The sequence below is a fragment of the Onychomys torridus genome, chromosome 17, assembly GCF_903995425.1.
Source record: "Onychomys torridus chromosome 17, mOncTor1.1, whole genome shotgun sequence".
Lineage (NCBI taxonomy): Eukaryota > Metazoa > Chordata > Mammalia > Rodentia > Cricetidae > Onychomys > Onychomys torridus.
The window spans coordinates 13,426,664-13,450,259 of record NC_050459.1 but is presented as its reverse complement, the minus strand read 5'-3'; the positions used below and the strand labels follow the sequence as shown (position 1 = coordinate 13,450,259).

Genomic DNA, 23,596 nt, shown 5'->3' with positions numbered 1-23,596 from the left:
CAGTTTGACCATGGACTAAGAGTGGGTCATTATTTATTGTAAAATAAATTATATGAAATTTGGATGTCAGAATCCATAGACACACTATTTTATTTTTGAATCAACAGAAAGCAGCCTATGGCAGCTTTCCAATGAAAACAAACTTACTAGTTGTAATGAGACTAAAAAATACCATATACTCTTTACAGATATGTTTGCTGATTGATACAACCCTGAACTTTACATAGACAGATGTTTCCAGACACAACAGGGTTGATAATGTATTTGTTCAAGAAGGCTATAAATGTTGGTATGCAATTGAAATGCAATTCCAACTTGTTGTGGAGATTAGAATCATTAAAATAACATGTTTTACGGCAAGCTTTATACCAAGCTCAACAGGTAAATAAAGGTGATCTGGAAGGGATCTGCATTTTTAATCAACAGTTCCCATTTCATTTGGGTATTCTCAATATTACCAGGAGGTATGTGGTTGATAAGAGTTTGTAGGATACCCTTTCCAGAGCAAAGGGAGGAGAGATGAAACCTGTCTGGGAATTAGTCTTCTCAAGATCCCTGAATTGTATTTCAGGAATCCAAGTGGGGGTGGGAGATTATTTAACTCTGTGACATAGACACTTAGAATCGGTACAGTCAGTGTGGAACTTCTAACTTTCAGTCCATCATGCACATTTCTGAAGTGTGTCACCAAAGTTCAGCCCCTGGCATAATGGGCTTGATCTCAGGTGTCCCCAATGCTGCTTTTCCACAGGCAGTAGATAAATAAGGCAACAACCCATACAGACAAACAGTTGCTTCCCTGTGCTTGGAGACAAAGTACTCAGCTTGACCACAGAGGTAGAGTATTACAGGTGACTTTTGAACAAAGTAGCTAAACCTTCACAAACCAGTGGCACCAATAAGCATCATTTCAAGACTAGATTTGGCAACCAGGATGCAAAACAATTACATAATGCACAGCCACAGTTCATCCCAGAGCCAGAGAAAACACATTAGGTGCATGTCCATGTGCATTTTTATTGACTCTGTATCCATAGATTCAGTCAACCACAAGTCAAAATTGATTGTGTCTTCACTGAACATCTAAAACATTTTCTTCATTGTTATATCCTCAATAATAGCAGGACACCTGTCACCTTAACCTTTAGGTTATGAGCCATCCATTAACTATGCCCAGAGGTTGTACACAGACATTATCCATAGGATATAAGGACCTTGAGCCACTGTGAATTCTGAGCCTTGTTGGGTGGGAACCCATTGTGGCTACTGAAGAAACATTGTAGTTTATAGATGATGAAACTAGCTTATAAATCATGACCTAATTGTGGTACTTTCCAAATCTTAGCCAGCACACAATAGTGTGTCTGAAGTTCTGGGGTCCAGTGGTACTGCACCCCAGGCTTGCTGAGTATGTTTCCAGTCCTTCTGGAAAGGATCTTTATGACATGAGCAGTGTTTCCTCCTTGCCACTAAAACCATGTTTCAGCAGTGGACAGTGAAACTCATCACTGTCTAGGTGGTTGAATGAGCACTGGAGAACAGAGAGGTGTTGTAAACAGTTCTGAGAGATTGAGCACTGTTGCTGAAAGTTTTCCTGTGTCTTGCCCAGTCTGCAGCCACTCAGACCCAAGTAAACACACAGAGGCCTATATTAATTAAAATTGCTTGGCCATTAGCTCAGGCTAACTACTGACTAGCTCTTACACTTAAACTCAGCCCATTTCTGTTAATCTATATGTTGTTACATGTCCCATGGCTTTACCTGTGTGCCATTACATGCTGTTCCCTGGATGGCAAGCTGAAATAAAAAATTCCACATGTTTTCATTTCAAGTACCTTTGACACTCCTTAGTCTCACAAATGTTGTTCTTCCTTACTATGATGGGAAAGGGTCACTATGATGAATCCTACAGATGGATTGTGGAAAAGTAGTCCACTTTGATAAGCAGCAAGCAACCTTAGCTGTATAATTTTAGTCCCGATTCTATTTATGATTCATTATGGTCAAAGTCCTGAGAGAAGGTAATGAGAGATGTAACCACATCTCCTGAATCTATCTCTGATGCAGAGGAGAAATGTCAAATACTCTTGAATATTTTCAGGATAGGGTATTCATGTTTTACAGAAATCATTCTAAGATGTGAAAGTATATAACCATCAGCCTCTACTTGAAGCATCTCAGGAGACTGTCAGTGATGCATTTTTAAAACAGGTGTGATGGTGCTATGGGACACTTGATCTGTTGGTTTTAAAGGAGATTCCCTTCCTCTTTCTCTTCTCCAGGCTCACAGGCATGAACCTCCCATCTCCTGTGATCAGCAGCAAGAACTGGCTCCGTCTCCATTTCACATCTGACAGCAACCATCGACGCAAGGGGTTCAATGCTCAGTTCCAAGGTAAGAAAGTGTCAACTCAACAAATTCAAAAAAGAAATAAGTAAATGACATGTGACATCCTGGTCTTTCTTCATCCTGAGATTTTGGGGCATTCCTAAAGAAAGAAAGTGAAACTTATGTTTGAAGATACCACCCCCCATGCCCCCACACACATACACCATTTAGTTAGAAGCAACCAACTTTGGAAGGTGTTTGGGAATGAGTGGCTGCCACTGTTTAATAATCTTTAGCCCTCAGACAGGCTGCAGGGGTTACAGGTTTAACTGAGGAGCAACTAAGTATTAGCTAAAACATTTATATTAGCATTCACAGTACTTGCCTTCCACAGAACAAATATACTTTCACAGCAGTTTATCTATTATTTACATGTTTATAGAGTGGGTGAGTACACAGGTTGTACTTAAAAATTCAAATGAATCCTGATCTAATATTTAGTTCTAAAACATCCTTATACTTGAGAAACCGAGCTACCAGATTTAGTGATTTAGAGATCATGAGCCTTGAAATAAAGATGCTATTATTTAGCCAAACACAGCTGTCCTTAGCGGTGTGGTTCTGAAATGTTCTCTTGATTTCTAATTCCTACCCTTTGTGCCTGGATCCTGAGCCTTTCCAATCATCAGGAACACTTATGAACACAACACAAAGGGATTCCATTGATAAGTGGCCTACATAAAATCATTCTACTTACAAAAAAAACCCAGCATGGGGGAAGAACTCGGAGGACCCCCCCCTTCTCTCTGGGAGAGGTGGAGTCATTGTCTTCAGGTGTCCACCATGCTACAGTAGATAGTTTCTACCCCATTGTCTCACATAGTCTTGGTTCAACTCCTGCTTACAAACCAAGACCAAAAAAAAAAGTGTGAATGTCAGCAGGTGGAGTTGGGGAGAATGACAGGGATATGAGAGGAATTTGATGAAAATGAATTTTATAAATGTACAAAAATATGAAAGAATAAATTCAATTGATAATAAAAAATAAAACACCCCAAATGGACTCCATATGCTTCCCCACCCCAATATGAGCTTGAGAATGTAGCTCCCAGAAAAACCATGTTCTTTCAAAGCACAGGAAGTCACATGTATGACCATGCCACTGTTGTCTGATCAAGTAGAACAAGAACAATTTTCTGGGAATGAAATCTGGGTGTTGCTGAGTTGATTGTGGGGCTCAGGCTTGTTGCTGGCCACCCAGGCCTTGGGCAGGGTGCAGACCCCTCCGAGGTCATCTGACCTGAAATCTAGGGGTATCTTGCTTCACCATAGTAAATTTGGGTCCTCACTGGGGGTCATGGTCCATCTCACTGCCTCTCCATGTAGTGTCATAAGTTCCCATCTTGACATATAGGCTGCAGTCCACCATACTGGACATTTAGAATAGGAACATCCTATGGTCTACCTCCCCTGGGTCATAGGTAATGTGAAGCACTTTATTGTAACCATAGCTACCTCTATTGACCTGTCTTTAAGGTCATCTGTTTTATCACATGTCCTGTGATGAAGTAAGTGTGGGAAGGACCTGGCAGCAGGTGGAGGCCCTGTCACAGGGACAGAGGGTAGACAGAGCAAAGAAAAAGACCCCAGGTCTGGTGGGAAATATCTCAGCAGCATCTCTGTGTTCATTCACAAGAGTGGCAGGACCTGGCACTAAGTTAAAGTGACTGCACTTGGTCCTTAGAACTCTCCCAGGCTGGTCATGTGGTGTGGTGGGCTTGTGGCTTGTAATGTTCCCAAGAACCTTTTCTTAAAGCTTTGGTCATTTTCTCAGCAGTGGAAAATATTTTCAAGATCATCCTTCAGACCTCATTATTTCTCTATGTGATTGGAAGAAGGGTGGAAAACAGAATATTCAGCTTAAAATGACTGAGACTGGAAGGCACAAAAAACACACAGAGTGGGGAAAATGAAATATATACAATTTCAGAATTGTAAAAATGAAAGTTACATTTCTAAAATTTACAAATATACAAAGTATAAAGTAATCATAATTAAGAATTGTACATAGTTAAAGTCTAATTTAAGCACGTATTTCATTTGAATGTTATATAATTTAATTATATGGGTGAACTACTTAAACTTCAATTATTTATATGTATGCATATATAGAAACAGACACACACAGAGAAGATGGTGAGAGAGGAAGACAGAGAGAGAGAGGGAGAAAGGGAGAGAGAGAAAGAGAGAGAGAGAGAGAGAGAGAGAGAACGAACAAGGAGGAGGAGGAGGAGAGGAGGAAGAAGAAGAAGAGGAAGAAGGGAAAAGAGATGAGGGAAAATTATATCAGGGTTGAAAAGAATCTCTAAGCAATGTCAAAGTGTAAGGCCCCATAGCCCTAGCTGAAGGAACAACTGTATATTGAAACTTTTTAGTCTGTCTGTGGGTTCAGTTCCAGGGTGCTGTGGGTAGATGAAGCCACCTCCTTGTCCATGAGCTCATGGGCTTTCTTAACTAGGTCCTCATCCTCAGATGACCTCTCAGCAGGTCCTTTACAAAGGCTTGGTTCAGACACGCTTTTACCCAGCTAAGAACAACATTGACCTAACAGAGCCTTCACCAATGACACCAGGAATTACCAAACTGGACCGTGGATAATTTAGGACAAGCAGAAAAGCCTGTGTTTAATTTTTCTAGCTCTACAAGGTAGACCTGTCACCAGGGAAGGGACACTGTGGGGTTTGGCAGGTTGCTGGTTCTATAACAAACCCAAGAATACCAGAGATAAGGCGCTATGACAGTGACTTGGGATGCCATCTTCCCTGAGTCCTCATCAGCCACCAATACCATGCCCTGGCTGAACTTATCCTCAGATCACTAGGGAGAAGCCTAAGGCTCACTAAACTGTCACTTGGGGAATGTGTCCTACATCAGCCTTTTGCCCTCTGCCTGGTTTGCATACCAAAGAGCTCCCATCCAGATTTTCTTTTTACAAACCTAACACACTAAGGGGAATTATCAACATAGTTGGTCAACAATCATAGCAGTCAAAATGCACGCAGAATTTACCAAATGCCTTCACTCCACTTTATAAATGCTCCTCTGTCAAAGGTTCAGGATATAGGGGTGTTTTCTTTTGTTTTGACAGGAAAAGAGAATTTTCAAAAGCATAGGTTTGACAGTTAGAAGCTGTTAAATACTTAGTCCTGGGTATGTGTGAATATGCTCAAAGGCCAGGGAACTATAGAGGAGCCCATGGGGTTGGGGAAAAAAAAAGGAGACTTTTTTTCTATTGAGAAATTTTTTATTCATTTTTACATAGCAGTCACAGATCCCCCTCTTCCCTCCTCCTGGCCCCTTCAGCCTCACCCCCAAGGCACCCCCTATTCCCTCCTACAAGAAGGTAAGGCCTCCAATGGGGCATCAGCAGAGCCTGGTACATTCCATAGAGGCAGGTCCAAGCTCCTCCTCCTGCCTCAAGGCTTTCCCTCAAAAAAGCCAGCTCATGCACCAGGGATGGATCCTGATTCTACTGCCAGGGGCCCTTTAAGCAGACTAAGCCTTTTCAGGGGAGGTGTGTGATAGACAATGGAGCAAAGCAAACAAGGAGAAAGGGGCAGAGAGATGAGAAGTGGGAACAGAGAGGAATTAATGAAAATAAACTGTGCAGGAAAACCCACACCGAAACCTATTACTTTGTAAGCCAATTTAAAATATAAAATAAACTTGAAGACACATTTGTAGGTTTGCTATCCTTTTGAGGTTTCTGGTAGGTGCACCCACCTCTTGCAGTCAGCCCTCCTTGAGAATTAAGAGACATGAGGATCTCCCAGAAGCCCTGGGTAGCTCCTACCTGCCCTTCACATTCCAATGATCTTCCTCAATGGATGATTGTTGTATGCTCCCAAAGGAGATGGTTTCACAGATACAAAGAAAACATTTTTCTAATTTTCAGACTTTTCTTAGCTAAATAAATAGCCACAACCATGAGATATCACTTCTTGTCTTGTGCTTTTCAACTGTCACCTCCTAATTCCTCTTTCATGGAGTCATCTGGCTTCTCCTTAGCCCTCCCCTCCTCACCCACGGCATCCCGTCACACCAACAGGAGAGGGAAGGATGATCAGCACGCCATCCCTGCCCTGCTGCTGCTGCTGCTGTGGATGTACAGTTGCTTCTAAGACAGTGCTATGATCAGAAGCTGCTGCACAGAGAGACCCCTCTGATAGATCTGCACATATTGGCCTCGTAGTGTATGACAGATTTATGTAGGACACATTATTTCTCCAAAGCAGCTGAAAATGGAGCCCATTCTTTATATGTTGCCTCCACCATTAATTATAATTAAATAAGGTCCTCGTTAGCACTATCCATCATCTGGGCGTTTTTGATGTCTACAAGATGAATTTTTAAAAAACACATTAATCTTGAACCTTGAAAGCCTATGTCCTGAGTAGGCATCTCTGAGCTGGTCTCCAGTTCTCAACATATTCACCTGGCTATCAATAAAATCTCGGTTTTTCACAAGATGCAACCCCCATTGATTTCTGTAATGAATAAATCATTTTGAAAGAAAGTGTTTGTAATAAAGTTCCAATTTAAGTAGGAAACACCCTGTCTCATAAATCAAAAGAAAATCTGATGGCAGCTTGAAAGCTTGTGTTGACACAAATAATTAGCTTGCTTTTTAGGTTATAGCTCTATATAAGTATTGATTTTCCTTTTATTTAAAATGAAGACCTTTATACAAAATGGGGACTTCTGGGTTATTAAAAATACATTTGGGAAATTGAAACTTCATGTGCCCAGATTTATAAAACCTGTATGTTACCCATTCTCCCATGTGCACACAGTCCCTGTGAGTCTTTTGTAGACAAGATCTCTGAGACAGAATCACCCTAGGTCCTAGTATCATATGCACCTGCCTGTCCCCAGAGAACACTTAAGTGTGCAAAGGTGTAAGAGGCATTACCTAGGACCAAGAAGGTACTTAGCTGGCATTCCTTTAAGAAATGAAGGCGTCAAAGGCCCCCATCCATTCAGCGCCCTTGAACCACTGGCCTACAGAGGAAAGCAGGCTGCTGGGGGTGCCCTGGCTGGCCATATGGCGGTGGGGATTGACTACTTACTGCCACCTAGGGTGCTACTAGGTAAGTGAGATGTCAGGCAAAGTATTTTCTAATAAAATAACCTAGCAAAAGTCAATCTTATTCTTTCTAATTTACTCTGGAAACATAAACCTTTATAAGAAAAACTGTCTTGAAATAAACATAAATTCACTCAAATTAGACACACATTACTATTTTCCCCCATATATGCTTTCACTTCTCTCAATGCAAAAGACTTGGCAACTGCTAACTCCAGGAACAGCTGTATGCTCCAAGCTCTGAATTCCTTGTTTGTTTGTTTGTTTGTTTGTGACACACATACTATTAACCCACATCCCTGTTACCTATGTTTCGCTTTTCTACTGTATTCAACAAGCTTAATCAGATCTACTTCTCAGACATGAAATAAAAGGAAGTATATGCTGAGGCTCTGTGAGGCAACTTCAATACAAGAGCATCATCCCCTGTAGGGAGCTTGGTCCTGCTCTGCCCTCCTAACACATCCAGGTCTACATCTTGATGCTGGTTCTAGGTCTGCAAGCTGCCTGGGTCAGCATCACCTAAGCTGCTCCCATATAGAGCTCCAAGGGACCAATGCTTAACCCAGCTGCCCAGCAACCTGGAACCTTTGTTCTCTTAATTCTTTGGGTCAGGTCAGGACCGTGTAACACTGGTTAATATATGTATGGAACACCTACTCCACGTCAGGGCTGCTTGGTTATGAAGGAGGGCCAGGCAACTCTGGAATGGTGCCGCTAGTGGCACAAAGTGGGAATGGAATCTGTCTCCCATAGAGCATAGGTTAGAGAATAATACAGCACAAAATGCATGGCCCAACCAAAACCTAACAGGATATAGGTGAGTGAATTTGTTTACACAGGCAGCCCGGTTCTCTTGCAACAGTCGGTGTTCTTCAAACTTGCATTTTGCCCTTCATTGGGAAGTCCTTCTTAACCACAGAATTTCCAGAAAGTACCTCCCAGGTCTCCCTTTCTGCTGAACTTGGTGCTTCCATGAATAGCATTGTGATGTTCTGGTCCATTCAAATGGCCGTCTCCCTACACAGGAGACACTGTATTTATTCTTGACCATGAGGAGGCATCACAAGCAGTTTATGAACCTTAGAAAGAAGCACTGCAAATTGAGAAGTGAAGATGGCTTTGTGCTGAGCCCTATGTCAGCCCCCATACCTGGGTTATATTCAGCTACTTATATTTGCTGGACATCAAAGATCTAGCGTATGGTAAATACCTGTTGGCACACCACCCCAAGTGCCTCACCACAGTAGCTCTGGGCTTTCCAACAGAATGTTTTTAACTTATCTTCATTGAACCCCTAATAACTCAAGCTGCAGAAGAGCATCTAGGTTTGGACCGGCTGTAGTGTAGTAGGTAGACACATCCCTGTCTCCAGACACTTGTGTAGCCTCTATTTGTGCAACCGACTCCACTATTTAGTTCTGTATCATCTTCTTTGATGCTTTCCTTTTCTTTTTTTTTTCCTTTTCTAAAAATTGAAAAGGTCATTTCCTGTTTAAGTTTTCTCATTTTGTAAACCCCTACACACACCCAAAACACAGGAACTGAACTAGGCAAGGCATGTACAGCTGAGGAATCATGAGTGAGAGGCCAGGAGAATAGTATTCCACAACAGGCCAGGGTGTGGGGTGATGGGTTTCAACCTAGAGCCTCAAGTTCATGGTGTCACTGTGAACACTTTGAAACAGAAGGGAAAACAGAAAGCAGGTTGACCCTGTGTTTCAGACAATAAAATGTGCTTCCCAGTCTGTTGGATTTAGAGTTCTCAGCACATGCATTCATTTCTACCCATAGTAGATGTGTCTCCTCAGAGCTGGGGTTACAGGTGTGTGCCACCACACTCTCCTCTAAGATGTGTGCTGTGGGATGTCCTGTATGCTATGAATATATGTTGTTATGATTGATTGATAAATAAAACACTGATTGGCCAGTAGCCAGGCAGGAAGGATAGTGTAGGTGGGACAGGGAAAGGAGAATTCTGGAAAGTAGAAGGCTGAGGCAGGGACATGCTGCCAGCCGCCACAAAGAGAAGCATGATGTAAGATACCGGTAAGCCACAAGCCACATGGCAACTTATAGATTAATAGAAATGGGTTAATTTAAGATATAAGAACAGATGGCAAGAAGCCTGCCATGGACATACAGTTTATAAGTAGTATAAGTCTCTGTGTGTTTAATTGGGCCTAAACAGCTATAGGAGCCAGGTGGACACAGGAATACTCCAGTTAGAGATGTGGATTTCCTGCCCCACTTCAGCATGATGTGATTCCAGAGTCAGTTCCTCCTTTCTCACTGCCAATAGCAAGCTCAAGTCTTCTCTGCTTTGCATTATTTTAGTACCCACTGTATACACTTAGTGCTGCCTGTATGTGAATGGGTACAAGGCCATCTATTGGAGCATGCTTGGCCTCTCATGGGCCACATCCTTGAAGAAAACTGACTCTCCCTCTCCCAGAAGGCATCGGCTGCCAAAGGTGGGGATATTTGAGTCCTTCCTTCATCCATACTGGAATTCTAGCTAGCGCTATCTTGTGCAAGCTTTGTGCATGACATTCTAGTCTCTATGAGTTTGTGTGTGTAATGGTGCTATTGTGTCTGGTAAATGCCATCTTTTGCTATAGACATCTTGTCCCCCCTTTCTTAATTTACAAGAAAAAAAAATCCATAGACTCAAAGTGGAATAAAAATTATGCCAAAAAAAAGTTTTAAAAAGACAAGTGCTGTAGAGAACTAAAACAAAGCAACATTTAGATTCAATAAATTGAATTCCTTCTTTGCATTTTTTTCCACTCCTCTAAAGGAAACAGTGGCTGAGAGATGGCTCAATAGGCTTGTTATAAGAACCTTTGTTTGGATCCCCAGTACCCATGTAAGGCCAGAGAAGACAGCACACACTTGTAATCCAAGCACTCCCATGGTGAGATGGGAGATCACACCTGCCATCCCAGCACTCCCATGGTGACACTGAAGGTCACACCTGCAATCCAAGCATTTCCTTGGTGCGATGGGAGATCGAAATGGAATCTCATAGCCCTGCTGGGTGTACTCAGTGGCAAACAAAAGAAAACCCTGCTTTACATGTGGTTGAAGTAGAGACCTGACTCCCCAGATTGTCTTGTGACCCATACATGTACTCCTTCATCCACACTGGAACCCACACAGACAGGGGCACAGCCACAGAGAAGCATATTACAAATGGTTGTATTTGTCACACACCGCTTTGCATTTCACTGTCTTCGTATTTGATGAACAGGGAAGACAACATGGATTTTAATTATGAGCATATTAATGAAGGACAGAAGTTTGACCTCTGTTTGTCTGTGCTTTTAAATAAAATGAAACATTACATGAAGATAAATGTCACAGTTATCTATCTCTCTGGGAGATTGTTTAGCATCCTTGCTGAATGTCTCTTCAGGGAAAGTTGTCTGCATTAGGGGCTGAGGAGGTGATTCAGTGGCTAAAGTCCTCGTGCTGCAAGTCTAAGGACTAGAGTTCAGATCCCAGGACACACACAGAAGCCATACGGGTGTGGCAGCCACCTGTAATTCTGCCTTTGGGAGGCAGAGATAGCAGGAAGTCTCTGGGGCTAGCTCAGGTTCAGCAAGAGACCCTACCTCAGTAAATAAAAGTGGAAAGCCATCAGAGACAATACCCCGGGTCAATTTGGGGCCTCTGCACATAAACACACAGGTATATGCACTCATGTACCCACATACACACACCTCCTCAAAAATACACAAAGAAAAGTCTATAGTAGTCATCAATAAGAAAATTAACCTTTGGCCGGGCAGTGGTGGCACACGCCTTTAATCCCAGCATTCAGGAAGCAGAGACAAGCGGATCTCTGTGAGTTCAAGGCCAGCCTGGGCTATGGAATGAGTGCTAGGAAAGGCCAAAGCTACATAGAAAAACCACCCTGTCTCAAAAAACCAAAAAAAAAAAAAAAAAAGAAAAGAAAAGAAAGAAAGGAAGGAAGAAAGAAAGAAAGAAAATTAACTTTTAAGTTATTTTTAGTTAATATAATGAGATGATGGTCTCATTATAACAGCTTTTTACATGTTATTTTTATCCTTCCCCAGGAACACCCTCTCAAATAGTTGTTTAGTTTTTTTTTCTCTATTTCTTTCTCTCTTAGATTCTTAATGAGGAACAGCATCTCTTTACCCCATTAGCTCTTTCATTTCTTCCTTCTTTCAACCTCTTCCTTTCCCCATGTCTCATATGCATGCACAGGGTCCCCATCTAAGACAAAGCATGGGATACTTCTCTGAGTCTGGCTTATTTCACTTAACACAATTATCTCCAATCCCACCAATTTTCCTATAAATGGCATAGTGTGGTGGTTCTCTTTGGTGAATCAACTCCACTGTTTCTCTATAAAGTGTTTTATCTCCATATAAATGCTGATGAGCTTCCAGGCTGTATCCATACCTTGGTTACTATGAATAGTGGGGTATTGAACATGGCAGTCACATGTCTCAAAAGCATGCCCACTTAGAGTCCTTGGAGTATCTACCCAGAAGTAGTATAGTTGGGGCTATCCATAGATCTCAGCTGCTTGTTCTAGGCAGAAAGCTTTCAGCTTTGTATGTTCATATGGTTTTCTTATCTACATTATTCATAGAATAAAGTGAGGTTCTTTGTGCTATTGGCTAGTCAGAGCTTATGTGGCAAGTGTTGAAAATTATGGAAAAGGGAGGGGTCTTCCTGGATGCTCAGCTCTTCCTCTCCTCTTAGGAAGGGTGGGTGCTGCAGGCTTTGTTCTCTATAGCCGGAGTCAGGTTCTGCAGATGGTGAACATGAACTTTATTTATATCAAATTTAGACTCATGTTCAAAAAAGATTAGCTTAAAAAAGTCAGCTCTGGGAAACACATGTAATAAAGCCTCTCTTTAACAAGAACATCTCTATGCCACAAAGGCCTGTTATGTTTGCTCTGATGGATGAACCCTGGTGCTTTATTATGATGAATCAAAGATGTAAATGTTTTTTTGTGATGTCTCCAAAAGAGATGATTTACTTGGCAGAGTCTCCTCTGCCCTTGTGATACATAAATTAATCCCACATCTTACAGTCAAAACAGTGCTAGGGTTATTAAAACACTTTTCTTTCCCCAGCGAAAGCCTTCAGTTTGTCTGATTCCAGTTCTTCTGTCTCTCCCCTACCCAGTGCCTCAGTGTACTGACAGTGCATGAACTTTAGCAAAGGCATGAAGGGAAAAGGAAGGAGAAAATACCAGGGTGGGCTGGAGAGAAGGCTGAGTGGTTAAAAGCATTTGCTATTCCTCCACAGGACCTGGGTTCTGTTCCCAGCAACCACATGTAGGCTCTCAACTGAGTGTATCTTTAGTCCAAGGAGATCTGAATCCCTCTTCTGGACTCTGAGGGTACCATACACATGTGGTACACATATATACATGATAGTAAAGCACTCATACAAATAATGTAAAAGTAAATAAATCTTAAAAAGGGAAAGAAAATATAGTTGGGTATGATGATGCACTCCTTTAATCCAAGTACTCAGGAGGCAGAGGCAGATGGATTTTGAGGCCAGACTGGTCTACATGGTAAGTTATAGGACAGCTAAGACTATATAGAAAGACTTTGTCATCAACAACATCAACAAAAACAATTTTAAAAAGGGAAGCTAAAATTCATATTGGAGTCCAGTATAGTGACATTTAATCCTACAGTACAAGAGCCTGAGACAGGAGGATTGTTTCAAATTGGAAGCCAGTCTGAACTACTTAACTAGTTCAAAGCCAATCAGGGCTACACAGGAACAATTTGTCTGGAAAAAAAAGAAAAGAAAAGAAAAAGAGAGAAACAGAGACAAAGACAGAGGAAGGACTTTTAAGGTTGTGTGTGTGTGTGTGTGTGTGTGTGTGTGTGTGTGTGAATTTGCATATAATTCCAGTACTTGAGAAGTGGAGCCCAGATGATCACCAGAAGTTCATGGCCAGCCTAGTACATCAAGATCTTGAGACCAGCCTGAGCTATTGGTTATAGAATAAAGCACAGAATCATCCAAAGCTCAGATCAAACATTTAAAATATATAAATATGGACCTGGAGTTGATTCAGGTGTTAAGAGCACATGCTGCTATTACCTAGGACCAGAGCTGTTCCCAGCACCACAGCTGGTGGTTTATAATTACCTGTAACTCCAGGTCCAGGGCCATCTGGCACCTCTGGTGTCATCAGGTGTCTTTCATATAAACATACCCTCATTCACACACACACACACATACATACACACACACACACACACACACACACACACACACACACACGAATAATTCTAAAATTATACTATGAGCTAAAGTTAATGTTACATATTATAGTGATAATAGAAAATAAGAATTTAATAACCTTATCAGATTTAGCAGTGATCTCTAAATTTTAGCAAATTGATCATTTTGATGGATGTTAACATGTTATTTGGCAAAAATTTGAGCCCTCATAGCTTGAGTCAGTACCAGCAGCTCAGGCAGAAGTACCAAGGCTGAGACCAGTGGCTTTCTGAGAAATCTGTGTAGTGGTACTATAGGGCAAAAACACAAAATATGCTAATAAATAAGTATACCAAGCATATATCTACATCAGGCACCAGCACATCACATGGCTACACACTTGTTATAAATACACCTACTGGATATAAACACAGGAATATACTCACACGTCACATGTAAGCCAAGGCCCATAAACACACTGGCCACAACCACACACATAGGCACTCACATCCCAGGTATATTCAAATTCAGTGCTAGCAATTTATATTAGATGCATCAGCATTCTAACTTAATTAAATCTATCTTTGTTGTTTTTTTTTTCTTTCTTTGATTATTTTCACATTTCACTTCAATATACACTTCCTTATAAAACTAATTGTAAGTTTATAAATCCACTTCCATCTCGGTGTTCCAACGCATAATAGGTCTACGAGCACTGCAGCTCCACCATAGCACTGAAGAGCTTAGCCAAAAGCTGACAACATCAGGGAGATTAAGTTCCAGAGTTTTAAATGCCACTGCCCTGGCTGAGCCCTTTATCTTTCCTCAATGCTAGATGATGGACAAATACAGAGATGCCAGTGAACATTGGCAGAGGGTCTGCTTCTACATGTCACTCCTCAAATTTGGAAGCTGGAATCTGAAGAGGAAAGGTTGTGATTCACTCTTCTGGGCTGTATAAACAGATGGCTAGGTACCTGACAGTTTAGGGAGAGCAAGACAATGGAGGCTTCAGGTGGCAGCACTTAGCTGACAGAGAAATAGATCCACCACTCTGTGAAAGGAGAACCGAAGAAGCCAATAACAGTGCCAGGAGATGGCAGACCCCACAGAAGCAACGGAGCCTCACAGCCAACAAAACTGTCACTTAAATACAGTATTTTAAAACTTTACTCTTGAAATGGTTTCAATATTTTCATTATTCTTCTAAGGTTTCTGACATATAGGCTTTTTTTTTCCATAAGGAGGAATGAGACACAGAAAGGAAAATTATATTAGGAAATTAGGTCTGTGGCCAGCTATCTTTGCCACTTAAAATAAGACACACCATCCTACATTAGCAAGAACAACTTAGAGGGCATTACACTAATCGGCTTATCTCTAAAAAGCAAAAGAAATCAATGCTCATTTCTTCAGACAGTTGTTGCATATATAAGGATTGAAAATGTAGTTTTCATTAGTGCTATAGCCTCTATTCCCATAAAGTTTAATGTAGAAATATAATATATGAGTTCTGTAGTTATATAATTATTTTGTATAAAGTATCACCAACTATCCAATCCGTTTTCAGCAGTTCATACTCACTATTCATCATTTAACCCTCAGGGCTGAGGGATCTCTGTGGCAGATCCTGTGCAAACATGTCTGATAGGATCCCCTTCATGTACCACTTTCCATTGAATCTGATCTACCTTCGGAGCTCTTTCTATGTACCAAGCAGCCAGCAGAATCCTGACTAATCTCCGTTTATAGACTTGCACCACTTTCCAGAGGGTTCATGCAGCTATGAACACTTGCAAGTGAGGGACTCGGACAAGTCACACAGCTCTAAGTGATAAGGATGAATACGAAGCCCAGAAACTATGGTGGGTGGGCTGTGCCTAGTGGTACCTGCTGCCACTACTAAATGGTAAAGGGGAGTGTGATGGCATGAGGCTATAGTGGGCTGTTCCCATCTCCCTCTGCAGAAAACATTGATGCTGGATTACAGATTCTGTGAGACCTAAAGCTGTCAGTGGGGAATACCTGCTCTGTTCCTCCACAGGGAAAGACAGTCTTGTACTCCAACTTTAAGAATAAGCAGTGTCCACAATACTACCTTTAGTTCCTCAGTGTTGTTATTATTTTAGATATTGATTTTGTATTGTTGAATAATGGGGACTTTATTTTTCTTAGTACTTCTTTGGGGAAGTGCTCTGTACATGCAGCTGTTGTGCTGTATGCTGTGGGCCACACAGGCATCTTCTCGGTGGACACGATCATATCCTACGTGCATCTAGGGAGAGGTGTGAAATCTATCAGGGTATAGTCATGGGCACTGAAAGGCTTGTGTATATGTAAAATCTCTTTAGGCCCATTTGTCTTATTGATCTGACTCCACTCAATGCAGAAGTTTTCACATAACTGTCTACTCTTCATGGGCGGCATTTTTCCCCACTGTAAAGAAACAAAAACAAAACACCTCTAACCATGCACTCATCCCTTGTTGATCCAGCTGTCTGAAAGCTATAGGACTTGGGAACTTCTGTCTTTGTTATAGCTATATCCCCAACAGAATAAGCCAATACCCATTTTCTGAATAGTGGAAGGAAATCTAACTGGCAAGCTTGGCAAGGAGCTGGAACAGGTGCTGTCCATGATCATATGATGAAGGTTAGCCATGTCAAAAATGCTTTCTTCTAGACCAGGTAGGCAATGCTGACAGTGAGCCATCCATACTGTAGCCCATGTCATAGCCTATGGGTCATGGTGTGGAGTGTTGCTCATGAGGTAAACAAGTAGGGAAGTCAGTCATGGTTTCATGAAGCACACCACTCCATTCACGTGTAAAGTGTTTATGAATCAATTGGGATTTTCTTTACAAATGAAAAATTGCTTTTCCTTGTCCAGCTGGACAGAATTAGTAGCTACTATACACACAAACACTTGTCATTAGCTGCTACTCATATATGCATGAACATTCCAATCACATAAATATATTTGTATTCTTAAAATATCTTGCATGATAGTGATGCTTTCTAGATTCCTTTTTGTTTGTTTGTTTTTATGTAGTCATGAGTAGCCTGCAACTCATTCTCCTCCTGCTTCAGACCCTGAAGGTGCTACATGGCAGTTGAGCACCACCATGCATGGCTCTGTACATTTCAGAATCACCAAAGGACCTTGTAAATGGAATCCTTTAATAAATTCTAAGAAACTAGAATGCTCATTTCAAGCTCACAAACCTACTAAAAAGCTTGACATAATTCTGCTGGGCAAACTGAGTGAGTTCATGATACTTATTGAGTAATATCCAGAACATGTAGAAAATAAACAAGGAGCCCCAGGCAAAACAACAATCAACATATTTGCTATTTGAGGGAAATCTGGCTAGGGCATGTTAACTGAAGGAATGTTGTTCATTGGAGAGACTTTCGCACACACTTGATATAGAGGCACACACTTGTCATCCCAGGAGGGAAGCTGAGGTAAGAGGAAATCAACTTCCAAGCCAGCCTAGGTGAGACCATAGTTCATAGCTTATTTTGCCTTATGTTTACAATCATACCACCTATTTTAAGAACCACTCCTCCATATCACCCACTACTTTGGGTGGCAAGTATATAGTTCTTAGAACAGGAACAGGAGGTCTTTATGGAATCTTCAATAAAATAATTAAGAAGGTATGTCTCTGGATAAGTGAGACCATTGAATAGCTTGATCTGTTTGGGAGGCACCCAGTCTGTGGGACCAGGATCTGTCCTTAGTACATGAGCTGGCTGTTTGAAACCTTGGGCTTACACAGGGATACTTTGCTCAGTCTGGAAGGAGGTGACAGGACCTGCCTGTACTGAATCCACCAGGTTTAAATGAATCCCCAGGGGTGCCTTGATCCTGGAGGACATGGGAATGGAGGGGAGGGGCTTGGGGAAAGGTGGGGTAGGTGCGGGAGGGGGGAGGACAGGGGAACTCATGGCTGATATATAAAATTTAAAACATATAATAATAAAGAGAAAAAACAACAACAAAAGAAGGTATGTCTCTAACTCGATGGAAAAACATATACACAATGGAGTACTACTCAGCAGAGAAAAACAATGACATCATGAGGTTTGCAAGTAAATGGATGGATCTAGAAAAAATCATCCTGAGTGAGGTAACCCAGACTCAGAAGGACAAACATTGTATGTACTCACTCATAATAGGATACTAGATGTAAAACAAAGATGACTAGACTGCTACACAACTCCAGGGAAGCTACCTGGAAAAATATGTATACCGTGTTTTTATTGTTATTGCAACCACAGCTGCCTGGTGGAATATTACTCCAAAAAGCCATAGAATCACCAGGTTTCCTTCTTCTGTCCTAGATCTTGCTCTGTAGACAAGGCTGGCCTCGAACTCACAGAGATCTGCCTGGCTCTGCCTCCCAAGTACTGGGATTAAAGGTGTGCGCCACCACCGCCTGGCTCAAGTTTCTTTCTTCTAAACTGAGCAGCATCACAGTATTTCTTGTCAGGATCAAATCTATTGTTACATGATGTTATCAAACAGCCCCTACCAATCCCCAAAAAGTCAATGATGGAATAAGATGTGGTACATATTAGGCAGATATCAGATGGGATGTAGATTCTGCACTGAGCTGTGTATAAAGTTGAAGGTTCTTCTCCTCCTGAAATGTAGCCTCCTAATTGCCTGAATCAATCAATTACATATTTTAAGTCACATATAAATAATACTAATAGCTTTAAACCATGAAATAGCTCTGTTAAATACTAATTTAGCATATTGCGTCCCAGTGATAACACATTTCCTTTCCAAATTTTTCACATTTAAAAATATTGCTTATTTATTATTCATTGAGCATTTTATAATGTGTGCAATGTATTTTTCAAAAAATTATTTATTTCATTTTATATGTGTACATGTGTGCCCACACATCTATATGTCTACCATGTGTGTTCAGGAGTCTATGCAGATCAGATGAGACATCAGATCCCATGGAGCTGGAGTTATAAAGGTTGTGAGCTGCCATGCGAGTGTTGGGAACTGAACCTGGGTGCTCTGCAAGAGCAGAAAATGTTCTTAACCACTGAGCCAGTGGTCTTGTGCAATTATTATGATTATCTCTATCCCCTGACAACTTCTACTTCTTTGGGGGCTGCTTTTATTTTCACTATAGGAAACATGCATATAGGTACTATGCTTAAGCACAAATTTCAAATGGAGTTTACATCCTTTTGTTGACTCCCTCTCTGGTGCAATCCAGTAATATTAATAAGTAGTGTCTCATACAACAGCTAGAACTTAGAACTTTAATGACACCAGTAGACAGGTGGCTTCTCAGGTTCCATTCTTGGAGCTTAGGTTAGTCTGGGGTTGTTTTTGTGATTTTTCTCATCGTTTTAAAGTTATTTCTATTTATTTGAAATAAACTTGGGATAAACTTTGATCAAAGGAGCAAAAAGAAGAGAGTCACTATGAGGCTTCTTGAAAAGGTTTTCACAGTGCAGTGGCCAGGTGTGGGGCTGGTGTCTCTGGCAGGAACATGTCTTCTAGAGATATTTTCTCTGTCCCTCTTGGGTGTGAAGTTTCCCATGCTTGGATTAGCATGTTGCTAGTGTTGAGATAAGGCTATTCCTATACAGCTTGCTCAATAGTAACTTCATTGTGAGGTCCAACTGGGAAATGTGCTTGAAAAGGAGACCTCCTTGGTTTATTGTGGTGACCCTGGATTTATGTCAGAGAAATTTTGAGCTTTCCTAAAGAGCACAAATTTCTGTCAAGTACCTGCCCTGAGGTGGCCCTAGGCAAAAGGGCTAAACTGATAGAGTTGGGCTCCTGGAGGAGGCTTTGTGTTCCCAAGGCAACCACCTCTTCTGACCCCACCTAAGGCTCGCCCAGGGCTTTGCCAAGGACTTCTATGCTCCCAGCAAGGCCTCTTCTTCCTTTCTGATAGTCTATACTGTGCTAAGTTCATACAGTCACAGGGACAGAAACTCATTCAGCAACTTTAAGAAAAGAGAATTTGTAGGAGCAGCATGTTTTCAGACTGTCTACTGTGTTGTTCTTATGCTGAACTCGAGAAGCCTGAGGTCTGGGGGCCAACTGTCTGCTCTCAAAACTTAGCTTGTCCCATTAGAGAAAAGTTCTTAACAACTCTAAAAGGGCCTAAGCTCTCCTTTACTTATGAATCAAGAACTTGTAATAGAGAATTTACTTGTAGGAATTAAAAGGCAAATCTAACAGTCTATGTACTTCTAAACACCCAGAGCCTACAGCTCCCTGGTTCTCAGTGCTCAGCAGGCACATATTGGGATTCATTCCTTCTCTCCACTCACAATTCTGAGTTCTTCCCTCTCTGCTTGACTCATAATTCAGAATCTAATTCCTGATTTCCTTCAGTAAATCTTTCTACTACAGCATCTGTTCCTATAGTTCCTTTCATTTTAAAAATCCTTTCTAAATTCCCGAGAGCTGAAATTGAATCAGCCCTGCCCATCAGCTACACTCCTGACCAGTCCCTGGAAATGGGGCAGGGTCAAGGTGTTCTGAAGAAGCCATGACCAATGTTATCATTATTAATCTCTGGCCAGAATCCCATACCATGACCAAGACACCAGTGAACCTCCTTCTCTGGACTATAACCCCACCCAAATTGATGCCTTTTCCTCCTCCAAAGGGGGTGTTCAGAAATGATATCCATGTCGGTAGCCCCCTAAAGACAGACGAGACCAAATACAGAGTGCTGCCAGACAGTGAAGACATGAAGCTTGATGACTTTTTTCTTTGTATAGGAGGATTTTTTTTTGGATATAAGAAGGTAGTGATTGTACTTTAGAGCTGGTGGTTTAGAGCAGCTGAAGACTTGCCTGGGAGTTGCTTGCTGACAGCCTTGCTCCAGGTTCTGGGAGATCCTGTCTCAAAAGAATGAGGTAGAAAGCCTTAGATTGGGACACTGGACAGCATCCTGCAGTCTCTGCAGCATGTTTATATCTGTGTCTAGTAGACACAGCAAATTTATCAAGTTCCGGTTGTCAGACTCCTGCAGACTTGTATTATCTTGATGGTCAACATCCTTATGTACAACAGTTCTCCTTCCAGGAGGTAGAAAATGGACGAAAGTGAAGCATTTTGCACCATGAATGATGATGCAATCAATAATGGGTGACACAGAGGACAGTAACACACCACACAGCAACACCACAGCGAGTGTTCAGAGCCCTGGGCCGTGTAGACTTTAGGCCCAAGTAATGTCACTAATGGAGACTTTTCTAACTACAGTACTTTTAAAGGTGATTTATTAATGGCAGGATCCTATAAATATTGGCAAGAAATAAAATGGGCTATAAACCAGAGAGCAGCTCACAGATCAGAGAGTTCCTCTTTTCAGGAGGTAATGGCATCAACTCTGCCGTGTTGGAGCAGATTATGTGTAATATTTAAACAAGGCAAGTAGTTTAATAAACACGTTGTCTATGCTTTTGCAGATTCAGTCTAACAAAATCTTTTTTCATCTTAGTGCTTATAGAAGCTCAGGGTATATGCATGCATGTGTACATGTATGTTATATATGTACATTTGTCATGTGTTTGTGTGTATATATGCATGTATATGTGCATGTGTATATGTGTTTATACATACATATTTGTATACAGATGTGTGTGTGTATATATATATACACATATATGTGTGTGAATATGCATGCATATGCCTGTATATACATGTAAGCATGTATGTATGCATGTGCATCTGTGTGTATTTTGTATTCATGTATGTATATGTGCATGTATGTTTTCTTGCGTAGATATGTGCATAAATGTGTGTGTGCCTGCTGCACTTGTGGGTAATTTACCTTTAAATTCTTATGTGCTCAAGTTGGAAACATTTTCTAGGGTTTCTATTTTCCTCATTGATGGTAGGAAATGTGCTAGTGACACATGTCTCATCAGTGGGTTACGTCATAGACTGCCACCTGCTCATCACAGCTCTTCCTTCTTTGCTATTTCTTCATATAGCCCCTCTCAGAAAATCTCCTGTAATTACTTTCTCAAAATTAGCTTCTGATGGTTGCTCATTTAGAAATGTATTATACTCCTGTAAAGAGTTTCCAATTCTGTTCCTTTCTCCCACCGCATTAATTTTGATTTAATGTTATTTAATAAAATTAATGAACCTTTCCCAAAGTTTTGTGGCTCAGGCCCCCAAAAGTACTCTTTACAAAAACTGGGAAGGCAAGTTTAACTAACATGTCAATTAAAACTAAATGTTACTAGATTTATTTCTGTGTGGTTTCATTCTACTTGTCCTACTTAGCATCAGCTGTCAACGTGACACAGCCCAGAAAGTCTTCAGTTGGGCAATTGCCTTCATTAGGCTGGACTGTGAGGGATTGTCTTCATTATTAATTGGGGCAGGAGGGTGTAGCATATTATGGTGGGCACCATCCTTGAGCAGGTAGTCCTGGGCTTTACAAGGAACTAACTGAGTGTGAGACTGAGGTATCAAAGAGTCAATCAGTAAGCATCAGCTCTCCATGGTTCCTGTCTCCAGGTTCCTGCCTTGACTTCTCTCCCTGACTTCTCACTCACTCAGGGCTTCACTCTCATACACCAGGCTCATATGCTCAGCCTTTGCAGCTGCTAAGGGTTGGAGATGCTTACAAGAAAAGTGGTTGCCTTACAAATAAAACTACTTATTGGTGATAATAATGACTTCCCAGCCCAGGCTGATTCATCTGTACCCACCATCATATCTCTAATAGCTCTTGATCAGTACTGGTTCCATAGGCTTCACTGCTCTATATAGTATAGAGCCCCACAACCTGCCCGTGTCCCGGCCCCCAGCCTTCCTCTACTGCTTTCTACCAGGCAGCACTGAGGCCTCTATTGTCTCCTAGGTTAGAAATATGCTGCAATTATTTTCCTGAAATAATGATTGAGGACTTGAGCCATCAACACTGTGAACTCACCTGTTATGAAATGTCACCTCCTTTGAAAAACCAGCCCTGTGAATCCTGTTCATTGAATGGAGGCAGGAAAGGCCATGGAGAAGAGGAGAAAGCTTGTATATATGCATGTATATGAGGTCCCTGCTACCAGGTTGTCCTGTGGTCTGGGACACATATGCTTCCTGGGATCTGATGGAAATAACTTGCTTGCACTCAGCCCCTGGTACCATAAAAGTTTCCTTGTCCTATAGAAGGGTGGGATGGAGCAGCACAGTAAGGATAATAGAAGTTGCCAGGGTGAGGTCCCAGTCATTCTCCTCCTTGGTTCTCACTCCCTGTTTTTCTCTGATCAAGTTCATTGGCTGTATTAAATGACAAGTGTTATTTGGAGAGGGGTGTGCAGTGAGTAATGCATGAGGTGAAGGAACTAGGCCACCGAGTGTGTTACTACAAGAGAAGTATGCAAAACCAAATAGGAGCCTGGGCTGGAACACCTCCTATGCTTAGCTGACTCAGTTGCAAATCCATCCTTAGCATCTTGAATAAAGTGAATGAGAAAAGCGTAAGTGCAGAGTCACGGGTCCCACACCCTCTTGAACCAGTGGATGCAAAGCTGTTCCAGCACAGAGACTTTTTAAAGCACTTTTCACATGTAGCAGGGCCAGGAAGCGGCTAGGTGCTTGCTTGCTATCTCACTTGAGTGCTACAGACCTCTGCAAAGCAGGTGATAATTATCTTTATTAACCATAGAAGGAACCTGTGATCTGGGGACATTGCTCACCTGCCAGGTGACATTGTAATGAGACCCAGGACACAGATTATGTGTCATAGCTACATCCAAAGCTCACACCATAGTGCCAGGAGGCTTTTCCCATTAAGACACTCTACCTGAGGGGTAGATAAACAAAAGCGGAAATGTTCTCCATGGAGGGGCAGCTAAAGATCAATCATTATTTA

General features: G+C 41.5%; 1 protein-coding gene across 1 annotated transcript in view; it reads left to right on the top strand.

The window, feature by feature from the left end:
* The first annotated feature begins 2,284 nt into the window (after positions 1 to 2,284).
* The window catches only part of Csmd1 (CUB and Sushi multiple domains 1), a 600,818-nt gene continuing 579,506 nt past the window's right edge, over positions 2,285 to 23,596 (top strand). The window contains exon 1 of the mRNA XM_036209300.1: positions 2,285 to 2,396. Coding sequence (XP_036065193.1) covers positions 2,294 to 2,396 — 103 coding nt within the window. The 5' untranslated portion in view covers positions 2,285 to 2,293. The remainder of the gene's footprint in view (positions 2,397 to 23,596) is intronic.